Source organism: Episyrphus balteatus, chromosome 4, assembly GCF_945859705.1.
Source record: "Episyrphus balteatus chromosome 4, idEpiBalt1.1, whole genome shotgun sequence".
Lineage (NCBI taxonomy): Eukaryota > Metazoa > Arthropoda > Insecta > Diptera > Syrphidae > Episyrphus > Episyrphus balteatus.
In genome coordinates this window covers 75,020,390-75,048,171 of record NC_079137.1, presented here as the reverse complement: position 1 = coordinate 75,048,171, position 27,782 = coordinate 75,020,390, and the positions used below count along the sequence as shown (strand labels likewise).

The 27,782-nt window shown below is 31.6% G+C and overlaps 2 protein-coding genes across 7 annotated transcripts in view; one reads left to right on the top strand and one right to left on the bottom strand.

Annotated features, from left to right (window-relative positions):
- LOC129917780 (pericentrin) overlaps nucleotides 1-19,449 on the top strand; it is a 48,008-nt gene extending 28,559 nt beyond the window's left edge. For 2 of the 6 annotated variants that reach the window (XM_055997905.1, XM_055997910.1), the window contains 10 exons: nucleotides 346-471; nucleotides 534-1,652; nucleotides 3,540-3,707; nucleotides 4,197-4,223; nucleotides 4,352-4,546; nucleotides 4,615-4,797; nucleotides 7,161-7,481; nucleotides 15,676-18,719; nucleotides 18,787-18,897; nucleotides 18,960-19,449. In XM_055997905.1, coding sequence (XP_055853880.1) covers nucleotides 346-471; nucleotides 534-1,652; nucleotides 3,540-3,707; nucleotides 4,197-4,223; nucleotides 4,352-4,546; nucleotides 4,615-4,797; nucleotides 7,161-7,481; nucleotides 15,676-18,719; nucleotides 18,787-18,897; nucleotides 18,960-19,164 — 5,499 coding nt within the window. In that variant the 3' untranslated portion in view covers nucleotides 19,165-19,449. The remainder of the gene's footprint in view (nucleotides 1-345; nucleotides 472-533; nucleotides 1,653-3,539; nucleotides 3,708-4,196; nucleotides 4,224-4,351; nucleotides 4,547-4,614; nucleotides 4,798-7,160; nucleotides 7,482-15,675; nucleotides 18,720-18,786; nucleotides 18,898-18,959) is intronic. The other 4 variants (XM_055997911.1, XM_055997906.1, XM_055997907.1 and 1 more) reach the window with 2 other exon arrangements.
- Nucleotides 19,450-23,786: 4,337 nt separating this feature from the next.
- On the bottom strand, nucleotides 23,787-24,530 carry LOC129920106 (uncharacterized). The gene is made up of 2 exons (XM_056001304.1): nucleotides 24,370-24,530; nucleotides 23,787-24,310 (listed from the first exon to the last, which is right to left on the bottom strand). Exons 1-2 carry the CDS (start codon nucleotides 24,445-24,447, stop codon nucleotides 23,840-23,842), a joined length of 549 nt encoding a protein of 182 aa, XP_055857279.1. The 5' UTR covers nucleotides 24,448-24,530; the 3' UTR covers nucleotides 23,787-23,839.
- Between the last annotated feature and the right edge of the window lie 3,252 nt (nucleotides 24,531-27,782).

Below are 27,782 nucleotides of genomic sequence, written 5' to 3'. Positions count from 1 at the left end.
ATAAATCCACAGCTGATGTTAATGAAGATTTCTAGCCAAGGAAAATTTTTTTCAAAAGTTGAAAAGTCTCTCATCTATAAAAAAAAACCAACAAAAAAAATCCCCCTTTCATCAATTTTCATGGAAATTCAGCCATAGCAAGGGCCACCCATTATAATTAATTAGCTTTTCCATTTAATTTCAATTACAATTAACCCCCAAAAGAGGTCTGATTTAACATTCTTTCTTAACAAGAAAAACAGAAACGACTTCATCATATTTCCATTAATTTTATTCCATTTTCGTTCCTCAGATAAGATAGATCATCCTCGACTAATTAATTAATTTTGTTTTTCATCCTTTCAGGCTCTCTTATCAGAGACAACAACCGACGACCACAATTGGCCACCAGAATTAATTTTGCTACGAGAAAAGTTCACGGCAAAGAGTCAACTAGAGATAGCCCAACTGCAGATTAAACATGAGGAAGAGGTTAGCAACCTTAATAAAATTCTCTTGGCCATTTTTTAACACTTTCTTTGTTCTTTCCCCAGATGTCGCGACTAAAGGCTGAATTTGAAAAACAATATAATCGCAAGGTTAAAAGAAACTCTGCATTCGATCTTAGTCGAGACTTTGATCAGATTGTCTCCGAACGTGATGGATTGAGAGAGTTATCAAAAACCTTGCGATGTATTCTTGCAGAGCTCATGAGAAGTGTCAATAACTGCGAAGATGATCTTAATGCAACTTTTATCGATGAGATCCAACGGATCATGGCAAATCGGACGATCGATGGTGAAGACCATGATCTCAATAATTCCATGATGAATTGTACGATGCTCTCGAAGAGAGTTCGATTTGCTCCTGATATTACAGGGCTACTCGATGTCGTTGAGGATCCACATTTGATTAGCTTTGTTTCATCTAAATCGGTGGGTCTATCAAACACTGTTGATTTGGATGACTTTGATTTGAATGAGTGCCTGGAGCGCTTGAAATCAGAGGCAGTTCTTTTGCTAGAGCTCTCCGAGGAGATGCAAAAGAAAAACGAACGCAAAGGAAGTGAATCGAGTGGAGCTGAAAAAGTCGATAGTTGCGAGGAAGATGGTTTGAAGAACTACTCCTTTGTGAGAGCAAGTTCATTCAATGAAAACATGTGGAAGACCAAAAAAGCAACAAGTCAACAACTTCTTTCCCTGCCGCCAGATCTAAATCGTGTTCAAGGACTTAACGAGTCTCTTGATGATTTTAGTTCATCGATTGCTGCTAGTGAATTGAATTTCCAATTCCATGAGTTCAAAAATCGTTTGGTTAAGGCCGAGAATGAAAGGTCACGTATGCAACATGAATTAGAATTGGCGGTACAGAGAAATAAAGAATTAAGTGCTCAAGTTATTCAACTGAGAGATCAGGTTCAAGGCATGGATCTACGTGAAGATTATCAAGGATATGGCTTGGGTTTGATTAAGAGTCCTCAGAGAAGTGACGAGGAGAAACCAACGACATCGTTTTTCCAACTTCAAGAAAAAGCTCGTCATATATTGAGTAGTCCAACGCAACAAAACAACGATGCAACATCGACATTGTTACAAATGATTGAAGATTTCTGTCGAGAAGGCGATAAGGTGGTAGAAAATAGCCGAAAAGATCGAGATGATTTGCAGTCGCAGGTGAGTTCGTTTTTAAAAGTAAAATTAAGTATTTACTGCTTGCTGTTTAAATATTGTATATTTGTAAATTTATTTATATATTTCGTTCACAATGCTGTTGTTGTTTATTGTGGCTATTCTTGTTAAATGAAAAATATTTTTCAAGTTGCATGCATTTTTCAAAAATATTTTCATGTTTCATTTATTTTATTTTTCGGATAAAATTGTAAATAAATGCTATTTATCCTATATCAATATTAAATCAGCCAACTCCTTATCTAGGCCCTTAACATGTAACATAAAACTGCAGTACTGTTTTGGTGATAGTTCCTTCATTTTTATGATACGTGATATTAGGTGTATCTATTGTTGCTGTTTTTAAATTATCAATCGTTTTCTTTTTATTTACTTATATCATTCTCTTACCCAAATGAGCTTAATTCTTCCACTAAAGCAAACAGATACTCAAGATGATTTGTTTTTTTTTTTTTTATTTAGAATTTGTATTATTCGTAAACTTACTTGACAATGCATGAGAGCAAACTTGTTCAAGAAATTCTATTTCAAAATGTAGAATCGTCATAACTTTTTTGTTTTTTTCTAATACAGTTTCGCAATTTTCAACTTGCCTACAAATTTCCTAAATCAAATTTAAAAATGAATGTTAGATATCGAAATACCAAAAAACGAGCCGCCAAAAATTTGATAAATGTATTTGGAATTTTATTTCCTGGTAGAAACCGGCGTTTGTATAATAACACGAAGCGTTTGTATAACAACATAAGTACACTTTTTTTTTTAAAACAGTTTGAAACAGAAACTTATTTATACTTTTCTGAATTTCTTGGTGCTTCGTTAATTTGGGTTTTTGTATTAAATTAAAAAAACGTGTGATACTATTTTAAGAGTTATGCACTTGTCTCTCCGTGTGTTTGAAAGGAAAAAAACATTTCAACAGTTCAAAAACCCTCCTTTATTATGAAATAATCAAGGTTCTTTCGTTTATGGTTATTTTTTCATATAATTATAATTACAACTGACCTTCGGACAAAAATTTAATAATGAGCGATTCTTGCTACACACAGATTTTGGAAAAGGTTGCTTTTCTCTAACACTGTTTAGGGTTATGTATTAGCAAAACATTTTTATTTTTAAAACTTCTAGTTCTCATCGCTCTATAGAAACAGAAACGTAACTACATTTTTATGACTTTGGGCTGCGTTTTTACCAAAATCCTGGAAAGTCAAAAAGCATACGAATAGATTTTAAGTTTTTCAAAACTTTCAATAGCACTTAATATTTTGGAAGAAAGGAACTATCAGATTCTACTTAAAAAGTTCAAAACACGAGAATATCGTTTTCCAATATGAATAAATTCAACACAATGGTTTATTATATCAGAAAATAAAAAAAACTGCTTTTTCCTATGTGGCTCCAAACACATCTAACGGTGACTAACGGTGATTATAAAAGCAGTCTTAGATTTAACAATATTAAAACTTGACAGTTAAATTTCATTTCACAGCAAAATTACAACAAAACGTGTAAAAGTAAGTTTTGCTTGAAAAATGCCAAAAAATGACTAAGTTGACTTAAATACTTAATAAAAGATAAATAAAGGATAAAAGTTCCAAAATTATTTAAATTTTATTTGGTGATGGTTACTAAATAATCATGTGAATTATCTGAATGTATAGCCTGCCTGCACATGCATTTTTTCTTTATTTTTAATTTTCTAGAATTCTTTTCGATTAGTTTCATTCAGGTTGTTTGGTTAAATTAGATTTTTTTAATTCTCTGAAATATAATATTGAGAAAAAAAAAATATTTATCTCAAACATACAAATATCCCTTTCTCTCTATCTCTCTTCTTACGTTTTTATCAAACAAAAAAATAAAATTCAACAGATCGATACTGCTGACAAACAACTTAAAGCGACACGCCAATTTCTCGAGGATCAAGCAGCTGAACGTGAATTAGAACGCGATGAATTTCTGCGTGAAATTGAAAAATTAAAAACATTAATTCGCGATAAAGAAAAGGAGAGAAATTCATTTGAAAATGCCTCAAAAGAAGTGAGTATCAATATCTCCAAAGAAAAAGCAAACATTTTTTCTTTTTTAAATTAGGATAGTAGAGGGTTTTCATAAGTTTCATTGATTTAAAATTCTTTTAATTTGGATAACTTGTTTGTACTAATTTGAAATCAATTTTTGTAATCGTATTAGATCACTTAAAAGAAAAAAACAATTAAAAATTCTCATATCGCTCTTAATTAAAAATGCCTTATTAACTTAGTCCAACTTGATTTTTGTTTCTGTTTTTCTCTTACACGCTGCTCTTAACAAAAAAAAAAACCCCAAACAAACTAATATCGTAAATCACAAAATCACTTCATATGAACTCATCTGCACCTTTCTTTATTGTTTTTTTTTTCATTAACTCATAAAAAAACACAATTTGTCCTTGAAAAAAAAAAAACAAACAAACAAACTCACTTTCACTCTCATAACACGCATTTTCCACCTCATTCCATTTCATTTTCACAATCACGCAAATTTCAGAAATTCAATAATATATTTCGGAATACCGTAAGTTTGATTTTTGTTTTTTAAATGTATTTTAAAACTGTTTTTTGTTGTTATTTATTTTTATTTGTTTTGAAAAAAAAAAAAAAAAAAAATAGCATTTTTAACCTCATCTTCTCTCTAATTTATAGGTAGATAATTTAGAACTTCAAATAAAAGATCTCACACAAAAATACACCGAATGTTCGGCAAAAAAAGATAAATTTGAAGTTGAATTAAAAGCATCCATTGATAAGATATTCGTTTTGCGTGAGATTATTTCTGAATTGGAAACCCAGGTAGAGACGAAGGCGCTAAATGAACATTGTCTGGGAGAGAAAATTCAAGTAAGTTTAAAATAGATTTTAAAATAGAAGAGTCTCTATAATTTATGAATGAAAAACTTTACACACAGGAATTGGAAAACTATATTGGATCACAAAATCGATCTAATGAAACACTTCAGAATGAAGTTCAAAGTTTAAAAATGGAAATTGGTCAAGGTTATCAGGAAAAAATACGACAATTAGAAGAGAAATTACAAAATACCCGTCCTTCATTGGAGCAGGGTATGGTGATTGATCAGATTGTTGATCAGGTACATATGTTTAATTTAAATTAAATTGAAAACTGCATGAAATAGATTTTACTGTAGCTAACATTATCCACGTTCAAGTGAGAATTGTGATCTGATAAATAAGCCAAAGGATTTACACAAAAAACGGTCCGAAACCATTATCAACTCATTTTTATTAAACTCATTTTGACTGAAAGGAAGAAGTTTTTGTTTAAGGGGCTGTGTGTTAGAATTTTAATCTCTGAACTATAACGGAAACACGCCTTTTATTTTTTTTGTATAGAATAATAATACTATTTATAGAATAATAATTCTAAGTTCGATAGATAGTATCGAATTAGATAGAACTCGATATTAGTTACGACCTCTAAGTCGACAGGCTACCAAGATTAAGACCTATTTAAATCAACAATAGATTTCGATCTTTTCATGATATATTACAGATTTTTTAATTGCTTGGTTGTTATTTTGCTTTAAATAAATGTTACAATGAAAAAATTTTGGGATTCAAATTTCAGAAAAGCTTTTTATAACTTTTGTCGTTGGTCATATTGTCAAAATAAACGGACCGAGATAAAAAAGACTGAAAAGTACCGTTAATGCTTTTCTTTACTCTCTAACTAGTGTATACAGGAAAAGTACATAAATTCAATCATAAGTGGGCTTGAGGTGTTGTTTATAAATTTTTGCCTATCTTTTTTCCGACGTTTCGACCGTATTTACAGTCTTCCTCAGGGAGATTATTCTGTCTTCTAATCTTAAGAACTTCAAGCTTTTGTTTGGTTTCGTTTGGTTTTATTTGTATTAATTTTAAATATTTTAAAATCTCAAAAAATTTGAAGTCTTGAAAAAAAAACGTTTCAAATTATCGAAATTTTAAAATTTCGATTTTTTTGAGCTTTTAAAATATTTAATTTAAAACAAATAAAACCAAACGAAACCAAACAAAAGCTTGAAGTTCTTAAGATTAGAAGACAGAATAATCTCCCTGAGAAAGACCTCAAGCCCACTTAGGATTGAATTTGAATTTAAAAAAAAGTTCACGAAGATAGCAATTATTATTGGAAAAGAACATATTCTTTTCACCGTTATTTATATTCCACGTTCAAAATTGTAAAAGGGAATGCATTATTTTGTATTGCAAATGCTTAAATAATTGTTCGAATAAACTGGACAGAAAAGTTCATTTTATTGCGACAAGAAAAAAAGAATTATTTTAGATCTCTACTGTCAAGGAAAAAAACCTTCTCAAAAAGCTCAAACACTGAATTATTAACCTGAATGGTGTATTACGCCATTTATTTATTAAGAGCAAATAGAAGTTTTAACTTAAAAATAAAAGCAAAACTTCCATACGAGATGAAACACATTAATCTTAGTTCGGCTAACATTTTCTAACCACATTTACTTTGTTTTATAGTTAGCAAGAGACAATCAAGCTAGAAAAAAGCTTTAAAGTGAATATGCATTTCTCTGTGTCAGGCACCTCGCTTTACTGGCTGAATGGAATGTGGTAGATGAAGTTGTAGCTTGTATGGCTGTTAAAATTAAATATTGCGAAGACACTATAACACTGAAAATATAGCCTGCCGTTGAGGCTCAAATTGATAAATCTCCAACAAAGCTGCAATCTACCGGTTGAATTCCCAAAATCCAATTTTACAATTTTTGTGCGAGAGGTTTCATATTAATATTACAAGCAGATTTTTTCATAGTGCTTGTCGTTTCCGAAATTAAATTGTAGCTCAGCCTTGAGATTTGATTTTCGAAATGCTCGGGTTATTATCATTAGTAAAAGTGCTAGAACCTAGTCTATGTAGCTAAATCAGATACTAGTTAGTACTTTTCTAAAGAAATTGATCATAGGTATTCGTGTTCACAATGGCTGTTCGTTCATATTTATTTATTTATTTCTCAACTGCAGACTGTTGTGTAAGTCGTTTAAAAATATGTTAACAGTGATTTTACAATTATTTTATAATATACAAAATAATTTCAAATTAAAAATTAAATATGACAACAAAAAAAAAAAAACGAAAAATAAAGTTGTTTCTTTTAATTTTAAAAAGCAAATCGGATAGGAAAAGAGATTTTGATTTTACTCTAAATTGTTCTTGAATTTCATATCTCACTGTAAGACATATCCAAAAATGACAGTCAAATTTTGTATCTTATCACCTCTTTTTCATAAACAAAAGTATTTCAAATGAACGCATTAAACAGGTTAAAAACATAATAAAAAATACTAATGCAAACTATTCATAAGTCTCAATACTCTTTCCTTTAATTTAAAATAACAGTATTTGAACACTTATTTTTTATTTTTCAAAAAAATTCTCAGTACAAGTTAACTTACTCATTTTGGCTTACTTGTATGTTTCCAGCTCCGTGACATCGAAAGCACTCTCGATCAAAAGACCAAAAACCTAGAAAGCCTCCACCATTCGTCATCATCTGTCTCATGTAACAGTAATCCCATCGAAGATGTTTCCGTACAAGGCAAACCACTTGCAATGGCCAATGCACTCGTATCACCACCACAGGGTTCACCTGTTCATCCGTCTCCACGTGCCCAATCGTTGCCAATCGAAGGTCTCCAGCGTGTATTGGAGAAACTCTCCAAACACACACGCATGGAAGAGGCTGCGGTTAAACGGATACGTGATCTCGAAATGCAAATGTCAAATATTCGCATTAATTGTGTGGTAAGTCTAGAATAAAAAAAAATCATCATCAACATTTCTCCTTCATCTAAATATTTATATTTATTTAATTTCTGGCCGTTAAACTAACGATCGCGGTCGGCCGGTCGTCTCTTTGTCGTCCTCGATTCTTTCTTCTAACGAACTTTTTTTTCTAATTAAATTTTTTTTTCCTCAGAAAAAAAAATGAAAATGTTTATTATTTATTCATCATAAGCTTCTCTCTTCTTTATGTTTTTTTTTGTTTATTTCATTTGATGCTGTGTGGTGTTTTTTGTTTTTGTATTCTTTGTTGTGTTCCACTTTAGGGTGTCAGTTTGATATACGTGTGGTTTAGTTGGGTTGGGATTTGAAGAGCCGATGCCGCACAACAACCACACAAGATCATTTTGTTACCCTCCAACAATATTCTCTCAGACTTTTTTAGTCGTGAGATAGATTTTATACCGCTAACACATTGTTGGAGGCCGTTAGAAGAGCAATTCTTGCCACTTTTTCCCAAATAGATTTAAATTAAATTAATTTGTCGTTATATTAACGAACAAAGTGAACGGTTTGGATAGATTTTGAATAATGTGATTTTTGATCTTGGATTTTGTTCAAATTTAAGAAAAACTGTGACAAATCTATTTCGCAGTAAAATGGTAAGTTAATTATTCGTTGTCCAATAAAACAATTAAATATTTTTCGTCGTTTATTTCTTGTCGCCTCATTTTTTTTTTTTTTTGAAAAACTGAAATTTTTCCGACAGATTTTCAGTTTTGTTGTATTAACAACTGTCTAGGTGAGGTAAAAATAGAACGAGGAAGAGGAAATTTATTAGCACAGGCTTTTAGTTTTTTCTTGTATGGACTGACTGGTAAACACGGAATTTTTATGTTTTTTTTTTGAGGAAGATATTATGCAGTGTTGTGTTTCCTTGGCTGAGATTTTTGTTAGAACTTTTCTCAGTGGCACGCGCCAGATTTTTTTATTTTGTACAAAATTCTCAGACTGGATTTTTTTTGTGTGTTAGGATTGTTTATACACTAGTGTTGTTGCAAGGAAATAGTTTTGGAGATTTTATTTTATAATAAAAAAAATTCTTTAAGAAAGATAATCAATCAAGATCATCTGTATGGAGATGAGGTAGACATATTGTCGTCTCTTTTTGAATTTATTTGACACAAATTAAGTAAGGAAGTAAACATGTGTGCCAAAAATGTATTGATAAATATATTTCATTTTTAAGTTGGTATTTTTTTTACCTGTTTAATAGAAACGAAAAAAAAATTTAGGTCGAAAATCGGGTTTCCATCAATTTCAGTTTAAAATTCAATGGTTACTTAAATGAAGTAGCTTTTTTCAACTTTCGATATTTAATGGGTTTATTTAAGGGACAAATGTTGATTTATTTACTAGTCACGGAACAAAATTTTCAGTCGCAGATTTGTCAAGTATTTAAAGAACAGTAATTATAATAATTTAAATTTTGCTTTTGGGAGCAATTTTTTTTTGTGGAAACAGTGAACGAAATCAAACACGCAAAGGCTTTTAGGGAGTTCAAATAGTATAATCTGAATAAGCAAAAAGTTAACATAGTTCGAAATAAAGAGAGTACAGCAAAAAGTATGTTGGATCAAGGAACTTTCATAGAATAGGCCAAAATACTGTAAAGGCTTTTAAAAAGACACGACCTACAAAAAAACATGGTGATGGAATGATGAAAGAAAGTGATGGAAAGAAAGCAATTATAATTATCAATACAAAAATTTTGCGTATCGTCCTGGTGGAGATCACTTAGACTAACCAGCTGCCTTAACGTGAGACATCCTGTCAATAAGCAAATTTTGTCTTATATTTAGCTCAACTTACATAGGTAAATCTTTTGATAAAAATCTAATGTGAACTATATCCAGCAAGATAAAAGTTTTAACCATTAAAACTGGAAAGGGTTTTGCGGTGGCCAGGCTAGTTAATTAATGAAGAATGGTTTTATAATACAAATTCTATATACTACTACCTATAAGACGAAGGCAGTTATAAGTAAAAAAAAATTGCATTCTAATCTAGTCGAGGTGCTTCATAATAAGACAGCTCAAAAGTCATGCCTCGAATAAGCATATAAAAACTACAGGAAAGAAGCGTAAAAGAAATGCGCCCAAATTCAAGCAAGGCATACGAAAGACCTTTAACAGTGCTCAAGGCCAACTTCTTGTAAAAGAAGACGAAAATTTTCAAACATGTCGGATTCTAAATTGAACAATTTTTAAGGCTATACTTTCATAGTCGATGAAGTTATTGAAGCGTTAAAATACTCCAAAAAGGGAAAATCTGTTGGGTCAGGCGAGATACTCTTAGAGTTTTGGAAACAGATAAGAGACATCGGGTTTAGATGGCTTATGATTCTTGTCTCCAAGCTTATACAAAATGATCGCATGCATAATCAATGGAGGGAAAGTTACCTTCTTCCAATCTAAAAAAGGGAAGGGTGATGCATGCAGCTGTGATAATTACCGCTCGATTAAGCTGACATACCATTAGGATCATGAGCCATGCCATACAGTGCGGGTTTGTCGCAATGCTAAGTTAACCACATATGCAATCCAAAGTATTAGGATCATTTTGGAAAAACATCGACAATCCTTGGAATATGGTATTAGTTGATTTTGAGAAAGGATTCGATCGATAACTACGACATCTGATATAGGTTGCTCTCAGACAACTAGGAGTTCTAAAAATCTACGGACGGATATTTATAGACATATTTGATTTACTTAAGTAAAGTGTGCAGCTGGAGTCATTGGAGAATTCGAGATCACAGTAGGTTTATACTAGAGTGATCGCAGATCTCATAGAAATTTTTTTGTGTCGGGGGAAATCCTTAAAATGATAGCCTGAATTTCAGCTCGATTGGATAAGGCTGAATGGTGCCGACACTCGCTCAAAGTTCCAAAATTCTCTGTTTTTCCACTGTTTGGTGAAGAAAATTTGCCCTACATCCCAAACAGATGGGGCTATTTGCACTTTTTATATTTTAAATTAAAGGTAGTGTTTTTGTTTTTATACATAATTCAGATGCTAAATTTGTTTAGTCTTGCTTAAAAAAATCTATATTGTGTTCAATTTAAATTTTCGGTACTGACTCATTTTTAAGAGCTGAGGTGCAAACTCCGTTAACTATGTTATAGATTGATGTAAGGTATCTGATCGAAATGCTATGAAAAATGTAAAAATCTGTTATTATTAGTGAAGCTCCTTGTAAAGACGATATCAATCGTGCGTCGCGTAATAGTAGGATGAATGAAATGGCGGGATTTTTCATCATTTTTATCTAATTTAAGAGCTTGTTTCTATTCAAGTGACGCAAAAAAAACACTGCTTTTTGTGAAGTAATGCGAAAAAACGCAACTATTAGCCATACGGTTTCTGTTTTGGGTTTTTTGTTTTTACAACATTGTTTGTTAAAAGTTCCTCTTTGAAAATGCAAAACCGAAAATCTACTAAGTTAGCTCACCAAAGAGCCAAACGCTATTTTCTAAAGAAATATTGTCGTTTCTATTCAAGTGACGCGCAGTGTAAACGTTTCACAAAGCCGTTTTAGAGGATTTATAAATTCCTCGCAGGTGAAGGAAACAAAGAAAAGTTTATTTCCAGTTTGGTTGGTGCATTCTGAAAACTAGGATCCATCTCACTTCCAAAACTAGTTTTTTGTTCATTTTCGACATTAGCCTCCCATCACTTCCGGTTATTGATTTATCACATAATTAAAGTTCTTTATTTTATTTCAATTCGCAATACTTATTAATCTTATTTGAATTGAACAATATTCAATCGATATATTCAATCAAGTCTCTTATCAGACAGTGACTGATATCGAAAAAAATGCTTCACTTCTCAAATACACGACGTTGCACTATAATTGCATATATTTCCTCTTGAAGCTTTACATACTTCACACGTAATTAATTGAACAGCTTTTTAATGTGTGTTTTTAATATCAAATAGATATTAAAAACACTACTTTCTAGCAAGTAGAAAATAATGTCGGTTTAAAGATGTGATTAAGACATCAGTTCAGTTTGTCTTAACAATTAAGTAACAATGAAGTTTGCAGTAGTTTTTTCATTGTTTGCAGTTTTAGCTGTGGTTGCAGCAAGAAGTCCTCCAGGACAAGGCAACCGAAGGCCTGGACAAGGACAACAAAATCCTGGATAGGGCCTTCAACCAGGACAAGGACAACAAAGGCCCGGACAGGTACAACAACCAGGACAGGGAGAACCTGAAGAGGAACAATAAATAAAAAAAATTAATTAAAGGAATCCTTTTCTGATTTGCCTATAAAAAAGTTTCCAATATTCTTTCTTAAAAGTTGCAATAAAACAATTAATTGATTTAGCTTCAAATACTGTTTTTCTTTTTCCTTTCTTTGAGTTCTTTGAATCCCAAAAAAAAAAAAAAATTTGCATGTTATTTTGATCTTCCAAAGAACAAAATTGCTATCGTTTATCTGAGTCACTAATTGACACTCTTTCAGACCTATTTTAGTAAACACGTGAAATGTTTACAACCGAAACGAATATTTAAAAGGTGAGAGGAGGTCAAAAACCTTGTTCAGTGTTTACGCTTGAACCCTTTTTTAAACACAATTGTTTATAGGTTTCTTTAGAATGTCTTCATTTCCATTTAATGATGAATACTGTTTTTTTTTCTATAGCTCTTACAGTTTAGCCCTTTATAAAAAAATTGAACTAGGGCAAAAGTTAAACCCCATTTACAATTTCCTGACAGATAATAATTATTTTTAGAATAAAGAATAAAATAAATATTTGCACCTCATCCGCCAGATCATTGACCAAGATTAGAAAATCTTAAAAAAAATAAAGCCATTTAGTCAAAGATTTAGTGCCTTAAAGTTCCACCTCCTCCAAATGTGTAATTTCATTTCCAAATTTCGATTTTTTTTCTCCGAAATCGAAAAGAAACAAACATCTTTTTTATATTTATTTCCACCTTTTTTGTGTTTACACTAACAAAAAAAAAAAAAAAAACTCACCCTCTTCCACACAGAACTGTGAGGCAATCAAAACACTCTTTCCCTTATTCCACCCACCCAAACACAAAATGATTACCATAAATTCATTTCCGACAAAAACAGACACAGACAAAAGTGATGCTCTATATCAATGGTGGCAGAAGCAGCAGCATCACGCGCATAAAACACCCGCATCCGAAATTTAGCTCGCTCACAAGGCACAATTGCAATCGCACTTGAGAGTGCCAGAGACATGTTTGTAGAGGGTGTGAGAACAAAAACGATCTCTTTCTCGGAGGTCTTCACTTGCCTGTGGCAATTTTATGAAAGACCATGTCAGACACACGCGGCCTTTTTTCCATCATTTCTCTGTGATGATGCCTCGACTTTCAAGTGGATTTTTTTTTGTTTATCGTCGTGTCGTATCGTAACTGTAATGTTTTTGTATTCGTTATTAGAAATAAAGAAAAAAAAAACAGAGACGAGGATTATCGACAAACAAGTGTAAAACGACGCCTTAACGGATGCTACCTTAATTAATGCTTTTAAGTGGTGGATCGGAATACTCGCATATATTGTTATCAGAGAGAGGGTAGGAGTATAAAGTTTTTGATCTAGCAGAGAGATAGGAGGATCTAATTAGGAAGAGGAATATCTTTTCTGAACTCTCTTTCCTGAATGCACTTCACTTTTCAGTTGTGTTTCGAAGGTCTTTGGGCGAAAATGTTAAATTGGATTTTTGATTTATTCAGCTCGTTAAAAAATATTTTGTGGTATAGTTTATGGGGTTTGCATTTGGGTTTTGTCAATTATTTGGAATCTGATGTGGTTAGTGTGATTTTAATATGATAATGTTATAAAATATTGATGTTTTTGGTGTAAGTGGGATATGTGTAATTTATTTATCCATGTTTTTGAAATTCTAATTGCTTCTGTAACGTTTTGAGTCTTCTAAAAAGTGCACAAAATGTATATGTGATATGTTTTTAAGGTAGTCAGCGGATTATTAGGGCTAATTTGTATTGAATTTTGGTATTCAGCTGACGCTTACAAACGGGTATTCACTTAAAAACTTAAAAGAGCAAATATACATATGTATGTATGTTACAAAAATTACATGCAATCCTTGTCTAAAGTTTTAACAATGTTGCTTACAAAATTTTGATCTTATTTTAAAGAATAACATAAAACTTGTTTTATAAAACATTATTTCTACTTATTCAGCGGCTGATTTGACTCAGTTTTCCTGGAATCTTACTCTTTGTATATCAATACTCGCATAGATAAAAAAAAAGAAGAGTGGATTATTGATTATTCAGCGCATGCCTATAAAAATATTTTATTACAAAATTTAGAAAATTACGATACAATATATCATTTCATTTTTTTTTCATTCATGGTCTTACCATTCTCGCTTACAAACTTTTTGGTTCTGAATATTCAATAATAACTTGTAAGGCTTTAATACGTAAGCCATTTACTTTTTCTTTAGTTTATATTGCAATGTATCATGCTATATTTTTTGTTCCATCATGACAGCTATTTTTAACGTATTCGGCTCATGGACTCTTTAAAATAAGCTGACTAAATTTAAAAAGTTCCTACTACTTCCAAAAGATAGTATCTCGGTTTGTGCTGAATGCCATTATAATTTATTGGTGTTAAATTTTGGAATATTAAAATATGCTCAACAAACGCATAAAAACTATTTCCTAATTGATTGATACGCCAATTGAAATAAGATAATTCATAATAAATATAATTTAAAAACACCAAGATTACTTCACTTATGAATATTCAGCGCATGCTGATTTGCTACTAAGTGCAAATGAGATATTTGTAAGAATGGATAAATAAGCTATTCAGCTAATAATGGTTTCAAAAATTTGAAAGCCAATATTTATTGTAACCACCACATAAATTGCCGTGTAAATGACTGATTGATTTTTAAAGAAGTAACTCGTGCTGTTGTTGAAAATGGAGGACTTGAATGACAAAATATCAATTCAGCTTATGCTGAATACCTGTTTTCATCAGTTTTTCACATTCCAATTATTGTGTATCAAATTTTCTTAGTCAAAATACTGTTCAAAATGTATTCAGCGCATAAATGATTTCAAATTTGACTGACTATGATATAATATGAAAAAGTACATCGTGTTAAATATTGGTGTTTGTGAAGAAGAAGTATCTAATTTAGGTTCTGCTGAATACCATTTTCTATAAGTTTTCGTCATTTAAAATGTAATCTGTTCATTCTTTTTAATCAAAATAATATTTTAAATGTATTCAGCGCATAAATTGAAAGACTCCTGTCAAGTATTTGTTGTTATGAACGAAATGAAATTAACTCAGCTTGGGCTGAACTTTTGGTAATTGCAGTTAATTCTAGTTTTCAGCGGATGCTTGCAAACTCATGTTAATGAAAAGTTGACAAGATATCTCTGAACATACGTAAAGTCTATTTAAATGTATTCAGCGCATAACTTGTATTTAAATTAGACCCACGAACAAGTAAGTTTTTGAAAATTATTGATTAAACAAAGACATTCAGTTTGTGCTGAATTCCATATTCTGTATTGATTACTCATTTTAAAAATATACCAAGCGAAAACAAAATATGTACATAGATAAGCCTTCGAATGATAATGCAATTGTCTCCCGCAGCGAAAATAATCTATTGTCAATAGAATCTTATCACAGATTTATTTTGCGCTTAAAACCATTCCACTGTGTGCATAAAGTACAGCCAACATGTAAACATACAAAGTTCAGTCTCCTGACATGAAATTATTCTTTTCGCTCATCTTACCAGACTGGCGTCGTCGCCATCGTTGATGGTTGTGGATTTGCATCAAAGGCAATTAAGCAAATACAAAAAGCCACCACAACATTATGCGTATATGTGTGTCTTCCTCGATCACTTCAGTTTGTTCAACTCTCACCCTCTTTTGTGTGTCTGTTTTTTTTCCTTGTCAATTAATCAATGTTCCTCTTCTGCATAAAGCTGACTGATATCAAACTCTACAAATTGATGACAATTAAGGGCAATGATGATCCTCTTTGACTCTTGCTTAATCAAATTTGCACTATTCAGCACTTTTTTTTATCTGATGATTTTCTATATCATATCTTTACACTTGCCCTTATTTATAATTTTATTTTTTTTTTTCCTACTTTTAGGAACTCCAGCATGAACGTGATTCACTTCAAGAGAAGATGTCAGAGCAAATGCAACGTATATCAGCACTGCAGTCCCGTTTGGAGGAACAACGTCATCGTGCTGAAGAACTTCAGCGTCAAGGAAGTAGCGATTTAAATATTCGCATCCACGATTTGCAGAATGAAGTGCTGAATTTGAAGGAAACCCTGGGAACTCGTGACAAACAAGTGGCCAACTTGAAGAATCACCTGGATAAAAGTAAAGCGGCCATTGATCGATTGGAAGCTGAACTGGCAGTTGGTTCACATAGCGATCGCAGCTTGGTAGAAAAGTTAGAAGCTGAATTAAAAGCGAAGAATTCAGATATTCAGCAACTTAAAGAGAAAATCAAATCACAAATGATTAGTAAACTGGCTTTACCTGATCTCATGGAGACAATGCTGGCTGATAAGAATGATGAAATCGATCATTTGAAGGAACAGTTGGAGAAGAAGGAGAAAGAGTTGCAAGGAGTTCTGGAGCTGAATTTGAGCGAAGCCTCAAATAAAACAAAGCATGATGGAGTCAAGGTGAGTGCAAGGACTCTTAGTGACATCGTGTCCTTGTCTGAATATGATGAGCCAGATGTCATTCGTCGCGCTGTTGTCGATGTTGCAACTCCTCTCATGCTTCCCGATGAAATGAGACAAGGCGAGCTGACCATGGATGCCTCGAAAGAAGCCCTAGCGAATCTAACAGAAAAGCGGACAGGAGACTTGGCTGTATTCAACTCGCTCCACCCGGCGAGGACATTTGAACACCCTCACTACTTCCAAGATCCAACATTGATGGGAAATCGAACTGGAAGCACCATCACTCCAGCAGTTATTCCACGACAGATCAATTTCTCTGAATTTGGAGATGATTCCAAGATCAAAGAATCTACACCGAAAGTGACAGAAAACGAAGGTAAAACTCTTGCAGTTCAACTGAAAGCGGCTCAGTTGCAAGTGGAAGAGTTAAAAACCAAGAATAACCAAATAGAAAGTGAAAAGTTGTCTGAGATCGAGAGATTATCAAAGGACTTGTCAGAGAAAGTTGATCAACTTCAAAAACTCGAGAGTGAAGTTAGCGAGCTTAAGAAATCATTGGAACAACGTGATCTTGAATTCCAAACATTGGAAGAAGACTTTACATCAATTCAGCTTCGTCTGGGTGCAGCTCAAGATGATTTGGATAAAAAGACTAAAAACGAACAAGATCTTCAATCTGAAATCACTTCAAAAACAAATCGAATTGAAGAACTTCAACGTGAAACCAAAGAAAAATCTGAACTTCTTTCAAAACATGAAAAGAATCTTTTAAATTATCAACAAAACGAAGAAAATCACTTACTTCGCTTAGCTGAATTGGAAAATAAAGTTCAAACTTTATCAGCAAGTGCCAAAGAAGCTGAAAAAATTGCCGAAGAACTTAATTCAGCTCGTGCTGAATTAGCTGAAAAGATTATTTTATATGAAAAATCAACTCTAGATTTAGCTGGCTATGAAAAAGAGATTGAATTATCTAAATCTAATCAAATTGCCAAAGATAATCGAATTCAAGAGCTTAATGAAAAGGTTATAGCGAGTGAAAAACGTATCGTCCATCTTGAAGAAATAAATTCAGCACTTGAAAAGGAAATTGAAAAACTACGAACGCAAACAAGTGAAAGTTCAAAACCATTTTCACTTGATGAAATTGCCCAACAGGTGGAGAAAGAACTCAACTATTCAGCTCAACTGGATTCGAATATCCTTAAAGCTATCGAAAGTGAGGAGGAGAATAATTTCGATGTTCACACAAAGAACGATAGTGAAAAGCTTATTGAGCGAGATTTGCTGAATCAGCTAGAATCTCTAAGAGCGCAGTTTGAATTGGAACGACAACATTCTGAAGAGATGCGTAAAGAACTCATTCAAGAGAAACAACATTCTCAGGACATTCAAGAACAGGATGTTGCCATAATTGAAGCCATGCGAACAAGATTGGAAGGGGCTCTGGCCAAAGAGGAAGAATTACATAAATTGCTCGATGATGAGCGTGATAAGTGTGAAAGATTAATGACGCAGATAACTGTCTTCCAAAGATCTGAAGCGCGAAAATCTAGTGCGTTGCTGAAGTCTCCATCAGATTCGCCAAGAAAGTCTCCAAGGGTGAGTGACTTTGAATCCGAACTCGCTGATCGACTACGAAGTGAAATCAAGCTCCTAAGTGCTCAAAATGAACGTGAGAGAGAACGTGCCACTGATCTTCAAAGGAATCTTGAACGCGAGCGAAGTCGTTTTGACACCGAGTTGAATGATCGCATTGAATACAGTGAACGTCTGAAAAAGGAAATGGAAAAAGTCGCACGAGACAAAGACATGGCCGAACAAGAAGTCGAACATCTTCAAGAACGACTCACCTTGCAGTCACAAGAAATTGAAAGTCTCGAAGCTAGAATTGCAACTCTCCAAGAAGCCGAAACTCGTCGTGCCAATCGAAGGGATCGCCAACGAGTTGAATCCACTCAAAATGCAGTTGAACTTCAAGAACTCAAAGCCAAAATTCTATCCCTTGAAACCGAAAGAGATCATCTCAATCAGACTGTGTCACTTCTGCGCTATGACATTGAACGTGGCGCCCAACGTGAGGCTAAATTAGCTGAAGCACTTTCAAATTCCAATGCTGAAGGCTCAATTCCACAGCAATTTATGCAAAAAATGAAAGAAATCAACAATCTGCTGGCAGAAAATACCAAAGAAAATCGACAAATGACAGAAACTGTACAGTTTTTAGTCGATGAGAGGAGAACACTGCAGAAAAAGGTCGAAGAGCTTGAGAGTCAAGTGGGTAATAACGCCAATGTTGCTGAATTGGAGGAGAGGGCAAACCATTTGCTTGGAAGGTACCTGAGAGTGGAGTCACATCGTAAAGCATTGGTCTATCAAAAGCGTTATTTGAAGATCTCCCTACAAAGCTATCAGGATAGTGAAGCACAAATGCTAGCGCAGTTGCATGGAGGTGCTAATTGTCTGCCATTAAAGAAAAGATGGAGATTTAAGTGAGTATCACGGATTTTCTGTATAAATTATATCAATAACCTATTCTTTTTGTTTATTTTTCCAAAGGACTGTGGCTCTTGCTGTCATTGCCATTCAAAGAATGAAATTCATCGGAAGACTTTGGTTTACTGGAAAGAGAATCGTTTCAAAATCAGTATTCACAATCACACAACAGAAGTAAGTTTCTTCTATTTTTGTTTGTGCTAAGAAAACATTGATTCGACATTCAACTTTCCTAGACGAACTCAACCCATTGCCATTGCTTCGGCATCAACATCACCTCCCTGTCGGGATACACCAACCACACCGAGTCCATTTAGTCTCACCGATATACCTCTAGGACGGCCACTTCGAGCGCCCGGAATTATTGCTGATGCAGCACAAAAATTTGACTGGTCACGCATGAAACATAAACGTTCATCCAAAGGAACAACATATGATTAATTTGGTTAATTTGATTTAAGTATATTTTTAAGTCTCAAGATTTGTATAATTTATTTTCGTTATGGTTATTAATTATGTATGCCTGCCTATTACAAAGTAATTTTTAATTAATTTAATTTTATTGATTTTTTTGTTATATAAACTTGTAAGTGGAATGAATATTAAATTTCCCTCCAGTATTTCTTGTATTCACAATCATGTGGATTGTATGTTTGTGGATTGTATTTTTGTGTTCATGTATGAATGTTAATGAAAATAAAATTAAGTTAGTTTTTATTAAATTCATCTGCTTTGTTTCACTAGTCAGGTTTTCAGAAGTTTCTATAGAATATAATATTGGACCATTGATTAATAATATCTTCTAACCAATTTTCAAACACTTTTAAACTAATATAATTGTGCCTTAAATTAAAGAACTAGACAAAAAGAATGCATTTTGCTATTTAGAAAAATATTGTTTGTTACTCTTTCTTCAAACAACGAACAAAAATTAAAAGAATTAAAACAACAAAATACTCTCTAAAGTTTAAATAATTAGAAAAAAAGATACATTTTAACTCTCAGCTCATTATTTGATACATTTTTTGACAGAAGATTATATAATAGAATCATTAATTTTTCATAATTTAAAAAAAAAATAAATTTGATAAATGTAATTTATTAAAAAAATGTAAAATAATTTATATTTAAGTTAAATTTAAGCATTTTTGTAGAGTATAAGTATTCAGTTTTTGTTATTCTTAATTTTCTTTTTGTAAAAAAAAAATGTTTGTTTTTAACTTTCGTTTTTAAGACAATAGTAATAAAAAAAAGAAAAGTTAATTAAAATAAAAAAATGTTGCATTGTTTAAGTTCTGCTCAGTTTTGGATTTAGGGTATGGAAATTATGATAAGGATAAAGGATAGAAACAATACTAACTGTGTAGAACAAAGAGAAATCGATTGTGTTTTTCACCTTTTACAGTAGTGTAATAAAGTAGCGAGGTCGAGAAGTGTGGTTCTGTGGGTATAATTAAGTGGGTTTCCTTCACTCTACTGAGAGTACTCTTTTCGTACTTATTTTTGGAATTTTTTTTATTTTGCTAGCTTAGAAACGCAGGAAAAGACAATTGATTGAGCACGACTTAGGACGCACTTCCATTGTGCCATCATAAGAAAAAGAAATTCTAAGCCCTAGGATAGGATACATGATGTCTATCTATTAAAAAAGTTTCAAAAAAAATCATGAAAACGAAAACAAGACAAATTTAAGTCTTTTGGTGCTGTTTATTAAATAAAGTGAGAACTTTTCAAAAACTAGAAACTAGATGTATTGTGTACACGTGTACAGCTTTAAGCCTTTCTTGGAAGTTTAAAGCAAATCAGGGCACGTTGGATCCGGTGCACACGTAACTTGTGGTGGACATGAACATTCATAAGATGTTGTACATTCGGGAAAAACACATGTTACAACAGGACAATCTAAAGGTGTATTTGTCGAAATCTCTGGACACATGCATTGCGGTGGAGGTTCTGGTGTTGTACATGGTGGTGTTGTTGTAGTTTTCCTACAGTCTGTATCATCCAACTCAATACATTTTACGTCAGCCATTGTACATTTTTGTAATTTAAAATCAAAAAATTTTCTACAAGATTTCCTTATACTTTCACCTCTCCAGCATTCTAAGTATTCTGAACACTTTCCAGGAACAGGAATCTTTTCTCCATTTCTTCGACTTTTGCAAATATATTTGGCATAAAAATTGTAGTCGAAACATCTTCCTTTTTCAATATCCTTAAAAACAAAAAACAATTATGTGAGGGAAAACTTACAAAACAAAAATATGTACTTACTGCTGATTTAAGGCTTCCAGCACATGAAAATTCAATAAGGATAAAGATAAATATTACAAGCACTCGGGCTAGCATTTTGATTAACATTTGCCGATTAAAAACGAGGAAACCTTGTTTTATAGTCGATACATAAGTTAAATGATCTCTTCCGCTCAAGATATGATAAGGTTTCCATGACCTTTCATTGCAAAATTTGTTAAAATTAACAAAAAATGCAATCTTATCATTTTGAAAATTCTTAATCAATTGTTAATTCAGGATTAAATTTATTATCTTTATTTTATTACAATATTAATGAATAAATTTTTTTTTAAGTTTAAATTTTCGTTATATCAAGCGATTTCTTGCATGGACGAAGAAGTAACCATTCCACACCTCTCTGCTGTCCACTTCCGATACATATTTGATCCGTTGTATTTGAAAGTGGTAAAAGTCCATTTTTTTATGTTTTGAGATATTAAAAGCTTTGCGTTTTTAAGTTTTTAAAAAAATATAGCGAAATGTTAGGGTACTCAGGTGATGCATTTTAGATTATTAACATGTTAAATTTTAAAATGTGATTAAATATATTGAAGTCTTCCAAGAAAGTGAACGGATTTTTACCCCAAATGGACTTATACCACTTTCATCCATAATAAAAATTATTAAAAATAAATATTATTATTGGACTAATTGTATTTTTAATGTGTTAAGAGTAGGTATAATTAGATTAAATACAACTTGTTTTCATGAATAACCAAATTTATTAGATACTGATTTATTTATTTAGCTAAAAAAATAAAATTAAAATAAGGCTTCTTTTTACAAAAAAAAATAAATAATAATAATGCTTTATAATACATAGTAAATAAAAGGATGAAAATATCTTTCTTAATTGACCATTAACTAATTTTTTTTCCAAAAGTGGACTCATACCACTTAAAAAAAACGGCTCAATTATGAATTCAAAAATTTCACAAAACCTAATCCTATCTGTTTAATATTCGTAAATTAGGTTCGGTAAACTAGCCGTATTTTTTAACGACTTAAACCTTTTTTGGTGGGAAACTAGTACATATTCTTGTTGTAAGCACCGGGCATGTTACTCTTGCTGGACATGTACATTTAAATATTGTTTCACATGTTGGAGGACGACATGATGTGGGTTGAGGACAAATTGGAGTTGTTGTTGTTGGAATGTCAGGACATGTACAAGCTGTTGGAGGTTCTGGTGTTACAGTAGTGCATGGTGGTGGTGTTGTAGTTTTTCTGCAGTCTGTATCATCCACTTTAATACATTGTGCCTTGGCCGATGTACATTTTTGTAATTTAAAATCAAAGAATCTCTTACAAGATTTCTTACAATGTTTTTTTATACTTTCACCTCTAAAACATACATAGTATTCAGAGCACTTTCCAGGAACTGGCATCTTTTCTCCATTTCTTCGACTTTTACAAATATATTTTGCATAAAAAGTGTAATCAACACATTTTGCCCTTTCTATCCTTTCTATTTCCTAATGACAAAAAAAAAAAAAAACAAGGATAAAAGAAAAAAGATTTACATATTTAAATTTACAAAAAGAACTTACTGCAGGTTGTTCAAGCTTTTCAGTGTAAGCCAATCCAATAAGGACAGAAAATAGGACTAAACATACTCGGACTGACATTTCGATGAATATTTGTTGATTAAAAATGTCCAAGTCTTGTTTTATAGGCAAAGATGAATGATTTCGATACTTTAGATTATGATAAGGCTTCTTATCATGACCTTACAGGAAGTTTACGAAAATTGATAATAAAAATGTTAATTGTTTATCAGTTGTTTAATCCAATAATTATTGCATTATCTTTATTTTATTCAGGGTTAAAAAAAAATCATTTTATTTTTGATCCATTTGCTCTCCATTACAAATTTTTAACCCTTTCGAACCCAGCGTTACTCTCATGTAACATAATATTTAATCATTCGTTAAAAATATTTCATTTTTTTTACGTTTCGATGGCTTAATTGAAAGATATATAATGTCTATTTACTGGATTAGTACAAAAAGTTAGTCAAATATCATATTTTAAAATTTTTTTTTGTCAAAAAAGGGACTGAAATTCACATTTTTTTTTTCTTTTTTGCTAAAAGTTTTTTTTATATATGGTAATAATTTTGAAAAAAAGATATAAAAAATGTAAATCCAGAAAGTGTTTTGTTTTTTAGCTTAGAAGAAGTAGTAAATTATTTTCTCAGTTGTCCCGTTTTTAGTGGTCGAAAGGGTTAAGAAAATATTTATTGCAAATAAAAAAAAAATTGCATTGAATAAAATATATTTATAGCAACTAAAAAATACTTGCATTAAAAAACAATTTTATTGCAACTGAAAAATTTCCATCATTGAAAAAAAATTATTGCAAATGAAAAAAAAATAGCAATAAAAATAAAATTTTTATTGCAAAAAAGAATATTTTGCATTGAAAAAAAATTTGCAATAAAAATTTTTTTTTTTAAATTCAAATGCATTTTTTTTAAATTAATATTTTTACAACACTGATTTTATTACAAATCAATGAATTTATTTTTTTTGAACAGATCCATTTGCAACACATTTGTCGTTGTTCAAATGATTTCTGCAGAAGTTGCATGGACGATGCAGACAAAGAAACCATTCCACACCTTTTTTATGCTAAAGCTTCCTTCCGTAGCCGTTAGTCTTCTTCAACTTTTTTTTGGGTAAGGTTTTAGGTAAAGTCACTGGGATGCTTTTCCTAAAAGATGACCAAAAATATAAAATAAAATCAAGTTTTAGTAGTCTGTTAGCTTTTTAATGCTTGTAAATAAAGTAAGACCCTTGACAAACTATAGGGAGTATTTTCAATATTTTTTTTGGGGTATTCTAGGACATGGTGTTGTTGTAAGTACCGGGCATGGAGATTGTGTCGGACATGAACATGCATATACTGTAGAACATATTGGAGGTCGACATGTTGGTTGAGGACAAAATCTACGAGTTGTTGTTGTTGGAATCTCAGGACATGTACAAGCTGGTGTAGGTTCTGGTGTTACAGTAGTGCATGGTGATGAAGTTGTAGTTTTTCTGCAATCCGTATCATCCAACTTAATACATTGTATCTTGGCCGATGTACATTTTTGTAATTTAAAATCGAAGAATCTCTTACAAGATTTCTTACAATGTTTTCTTATACTTTCACCTCTAAAACATTCGTAGTATTGTGAGCATTTTCCTGGAACTGGCATCTTTTCTCCATTTCTTCGACTTTTGCAAATATATTTAGCATAAAAAGTGTAATCGGTACATTTTGGCCTTTCAAGCCTTTCTACTTCCTAATGAAAAAAAAAAAAAAAAGAAAAAAGATATATTTAAATTTGCAAAAGGAACTTACTGCAGGTTGTTCAAGACTTTCAGTGCAAGCCAATGCAATAAGGACAGAAAATAGGACTAAACATACTCGGACTGACATTTCGATGAATATTTGCTGATTAAAAACGTTCAAGTCTTATTTTATAGGCAAAGATGAATGATCTCGTAAATTGAAAAACAAATATATGATAAGGTTTCTTATCATATTTTGAACTTTCTGACCTTTCAGAAAGTTCGCCAAAATTCATAAAAAACAAAATCTTATCATAATGTTAATTTTTTATCAGTTGGAAATCCAATAATTATTGTATTATCTTAATTTCATTAAAAAATCAATGTATTAATTTTTTGAAAAGATCCATTTGCAACACAATCCTCGTTGTGTATCAAATGATTTCTGCAGAAGTTGCGTAGTAAAATTCTTCTTCAATTTTTATTTTGGTCAGATTTTAGGTAAATACACTGGGAGACTTTACCTAAAAGCCGACCAGAAAATATACAAAAAAGTCAAGCTTTAGTAGTCTGTTAACTTTTTAATACTCGGAAATAAAGTAAGACCCTTGATAAGTAAGAGGTAGTATATTCAATTCTTTTTCGATAGTATTGTAGGACATGGTGTTGTTGGAGGCGTCGGGCATGGAGTTTGTACTGGACATGAACATTTATATATTGTTTCACATGTTGGTGGACGGCATGATGTTGGTTGAGGACAATCTGTAAGAGTTGTAGTTGTTGGAAACTCTGGGCACGGGCATACTGGTGGTGATTTTGGTTTTACAGTGGTGCATGGTGGTGGTTTTGTTGGTTTTATGCAGTCCTTGTCCTTATCATCCAACACAATACATTGTACTTCAGCCGATGTACATTGTTGTAATTTAAAATCAAACAATTTCCTACAAAACTTCTTGATACTTTCACCTCTCCAGCATTCTAAGTATTCTGAACACTTTCCAGGAACTGGAATCTTTTCTCCATTTCTTCGACTTTTGCAAATATATTTCGCATAAAAAGTGTAATCTATACAGTTTTTCCTTTCTAGTCTTTCTTCATCCTAATAACAAAAGAAAAAGAAAAAAAAAATCACAATAATGTGAGAAAATGGGAACATTTAAATTTACAAGAAGAACTTACTGCAGGTTGTTCAAGGCTTTCAGAGCAAGCCAATCCAAAAAGAAGAGAGAATATTATTACAAACACTCGGATGGACATTTCGATGAATATTTGCTAATTAAAAATGTCCAAGTCTTGTTTTATAGCCAAAGATGAATGATCTCGATATCTAAGATATGATATGAGTTCTTATCATGATGACCTTTGATTACAAAATTTGCCGATATTTATAGAAATAAAATTTAAAAATAATGAAAATTGTTTATAAATTTGTAATTAATTAACTTAATGTCTTTATTTTATTGCGAAATCAAAGAATTGAATTTTTGAAAATATTCAGATACAATTTAATACTCAAATATCGCATTATTTTGGGGGCTTAACAGCTCTTGCTATATAGAGGTCGTAACCTGAATAAAAGAAAAGTCTCCGTAATTACTTTAATAAACTAATACAATTAATCATTTATGATATCGTTCAAATTGAAACCCCTTATTAGAAAAATAGTACGTATGTACATTAGGGTGGTTCTAATCCGGGACATGCAGTTGAATAGCCGCCATTTGGTTGAAAATGTCTCAAAATTTTCCCTAATTTTTTTTTTTATTTTTTTATTTGACTTCCTTCCTCTCTAAGATTTCACGGGAAATTTTCATGTCAAACATTTCCCTTGAATTTTGTTGGTAATTTTATATAGAAAATTACACTGGACTACAAAATTTAATTTTTTTTGGTGCGGGCACTTAAATAATACTTTTCTAAAGGTTTTTGATGTGCTGAACTCGAATCTGGATTCAGAAATATCCTATCAGCTTACCGTTTGAAAGTTAAAAAAATCGTGTTTTGACTTATTTTGAAGTTAACAAGATTTTCCCAACATGAACCAAAATATACTTCCGTGTGCTGAACTCGAATCCGAAGTCAAAAATATAATAGCAGTTCACGTTTTTGAAATATTTTTGTTAGAAAATGCAAAAAAACGTTTTTTTTTACTACTTTTGGTGTTATGCCTTAATTTGAAGAAATTTTTTTTTGAATATAAATCATAACGGTTTCTATAAGAACTATTTTCGTTCTTTCAAAACCCGTTTAAATCTTTGCAATATCTTTTTTACTGCGCGAGATATCTTAAAATGAAGTAAGTGTGTTTGGCTTAATTTATCAAAAAAGGAGATGAAAATGTGATACATTACAATATAAGCCATAAAACTGACGATATCTCGATCAATAAAAAAGATATCGAAAAGATTTAAAAAATTCTTGAAAGAAGGAAAACAGTTCTTACAGAAACCGTAATAAATTGTATTTAAAAAAAATTTCTTCACATAAAAGCATAACCTCAAAAGTAGTAATTTTTGCATCTTCTAACGGTAATATTTCAAAAACGAGAGCTGATAGGATGTTTTTGACTTCAGATTCGAGTTCAACACACCAAAAACCTTTAGAAAAGTATATCTTTTAGTCTCGGCCCCAAAAACGTTGTTGACTTGTGTTATAAAACTAATTGTTTTAGGACCAAAAATAACGGTACCTCCCATATACCAATTCGTTATCTTTTGTTAAAAAAAGTTCTTGCATTGGAACCTTTACTTTATAAAAAAAAAATTATTTATATAGGTAAATCAGAAATAAAATTTTGAAAAAATTACTTTTTTGAAAAATCAATTTTTTTTTTGAAATTTTGGTTTTTATTGATGTTGATTGAATGAATTAAAAAAATGGAATACCAACATTATTTAATAGATAATATTGAACAAAAAAAAAAGATTGCTAAATTTGTATAGAAACGTCTTAAACATTAAAGTAACTTTTTACTAAGATCAAGTTCATGTGGTCTTGTCTTGCATTTTATTTTCTGTAGGAAGCCTTAAATAGCTTCAATGTGGGATTAAACACGCACCAAAATCATCTATTTTTTCCGACTGCTCCTAAATGTCTTGGAACTTTTCAGCAATTTTCTATCTTGAAGTTAAGTTGCTTGTTGAATTTAACTTTCAGTATACAAGCCTTATACAGAATAGAAAATCTCCTCCTTGTGGATATGAACTGGTTTGCTTGAAACGGTTTGTTGGTTGTAACAATTTATTATCAGTCACGGGAGATAGCATTTGAAAAATTGACCTTGTTTTTAAACTTCTTTTTAAGAACGCCATACTTAAGTATTGAAATTCCAAAAATTAATTCATTCATTTTGTGATAAAATAAGGTAAATGAACCAATTGATAAACAATTTTCATTATGATAAAAGTCTTTTAAATTTTGACAAATTTTGCATTGTAAGATCTTGATAAGAGGTCTTATCATATTGTGAGAAAGAGTTCATTC

What these genes read in the sequence shown, in the direction of transcription:
- LOC129920106 (XM_056001304.1), bottom strand. Translation starts at nt 24,447, where the DNA reads ATGTCAGTCCGAGTATGTTTAGTCCTATTTTCTGTCCTTATTGCATTG. An exon ending in AAAGTCTTGAACAACCTGCA is followed by an intron (nt 24,311 to 24,369) that starts GTAAGTTCCTTT and finishes TTTTTTCATTAG; the next exon opens with GAAGTAGAAAGGCTTGAAAG.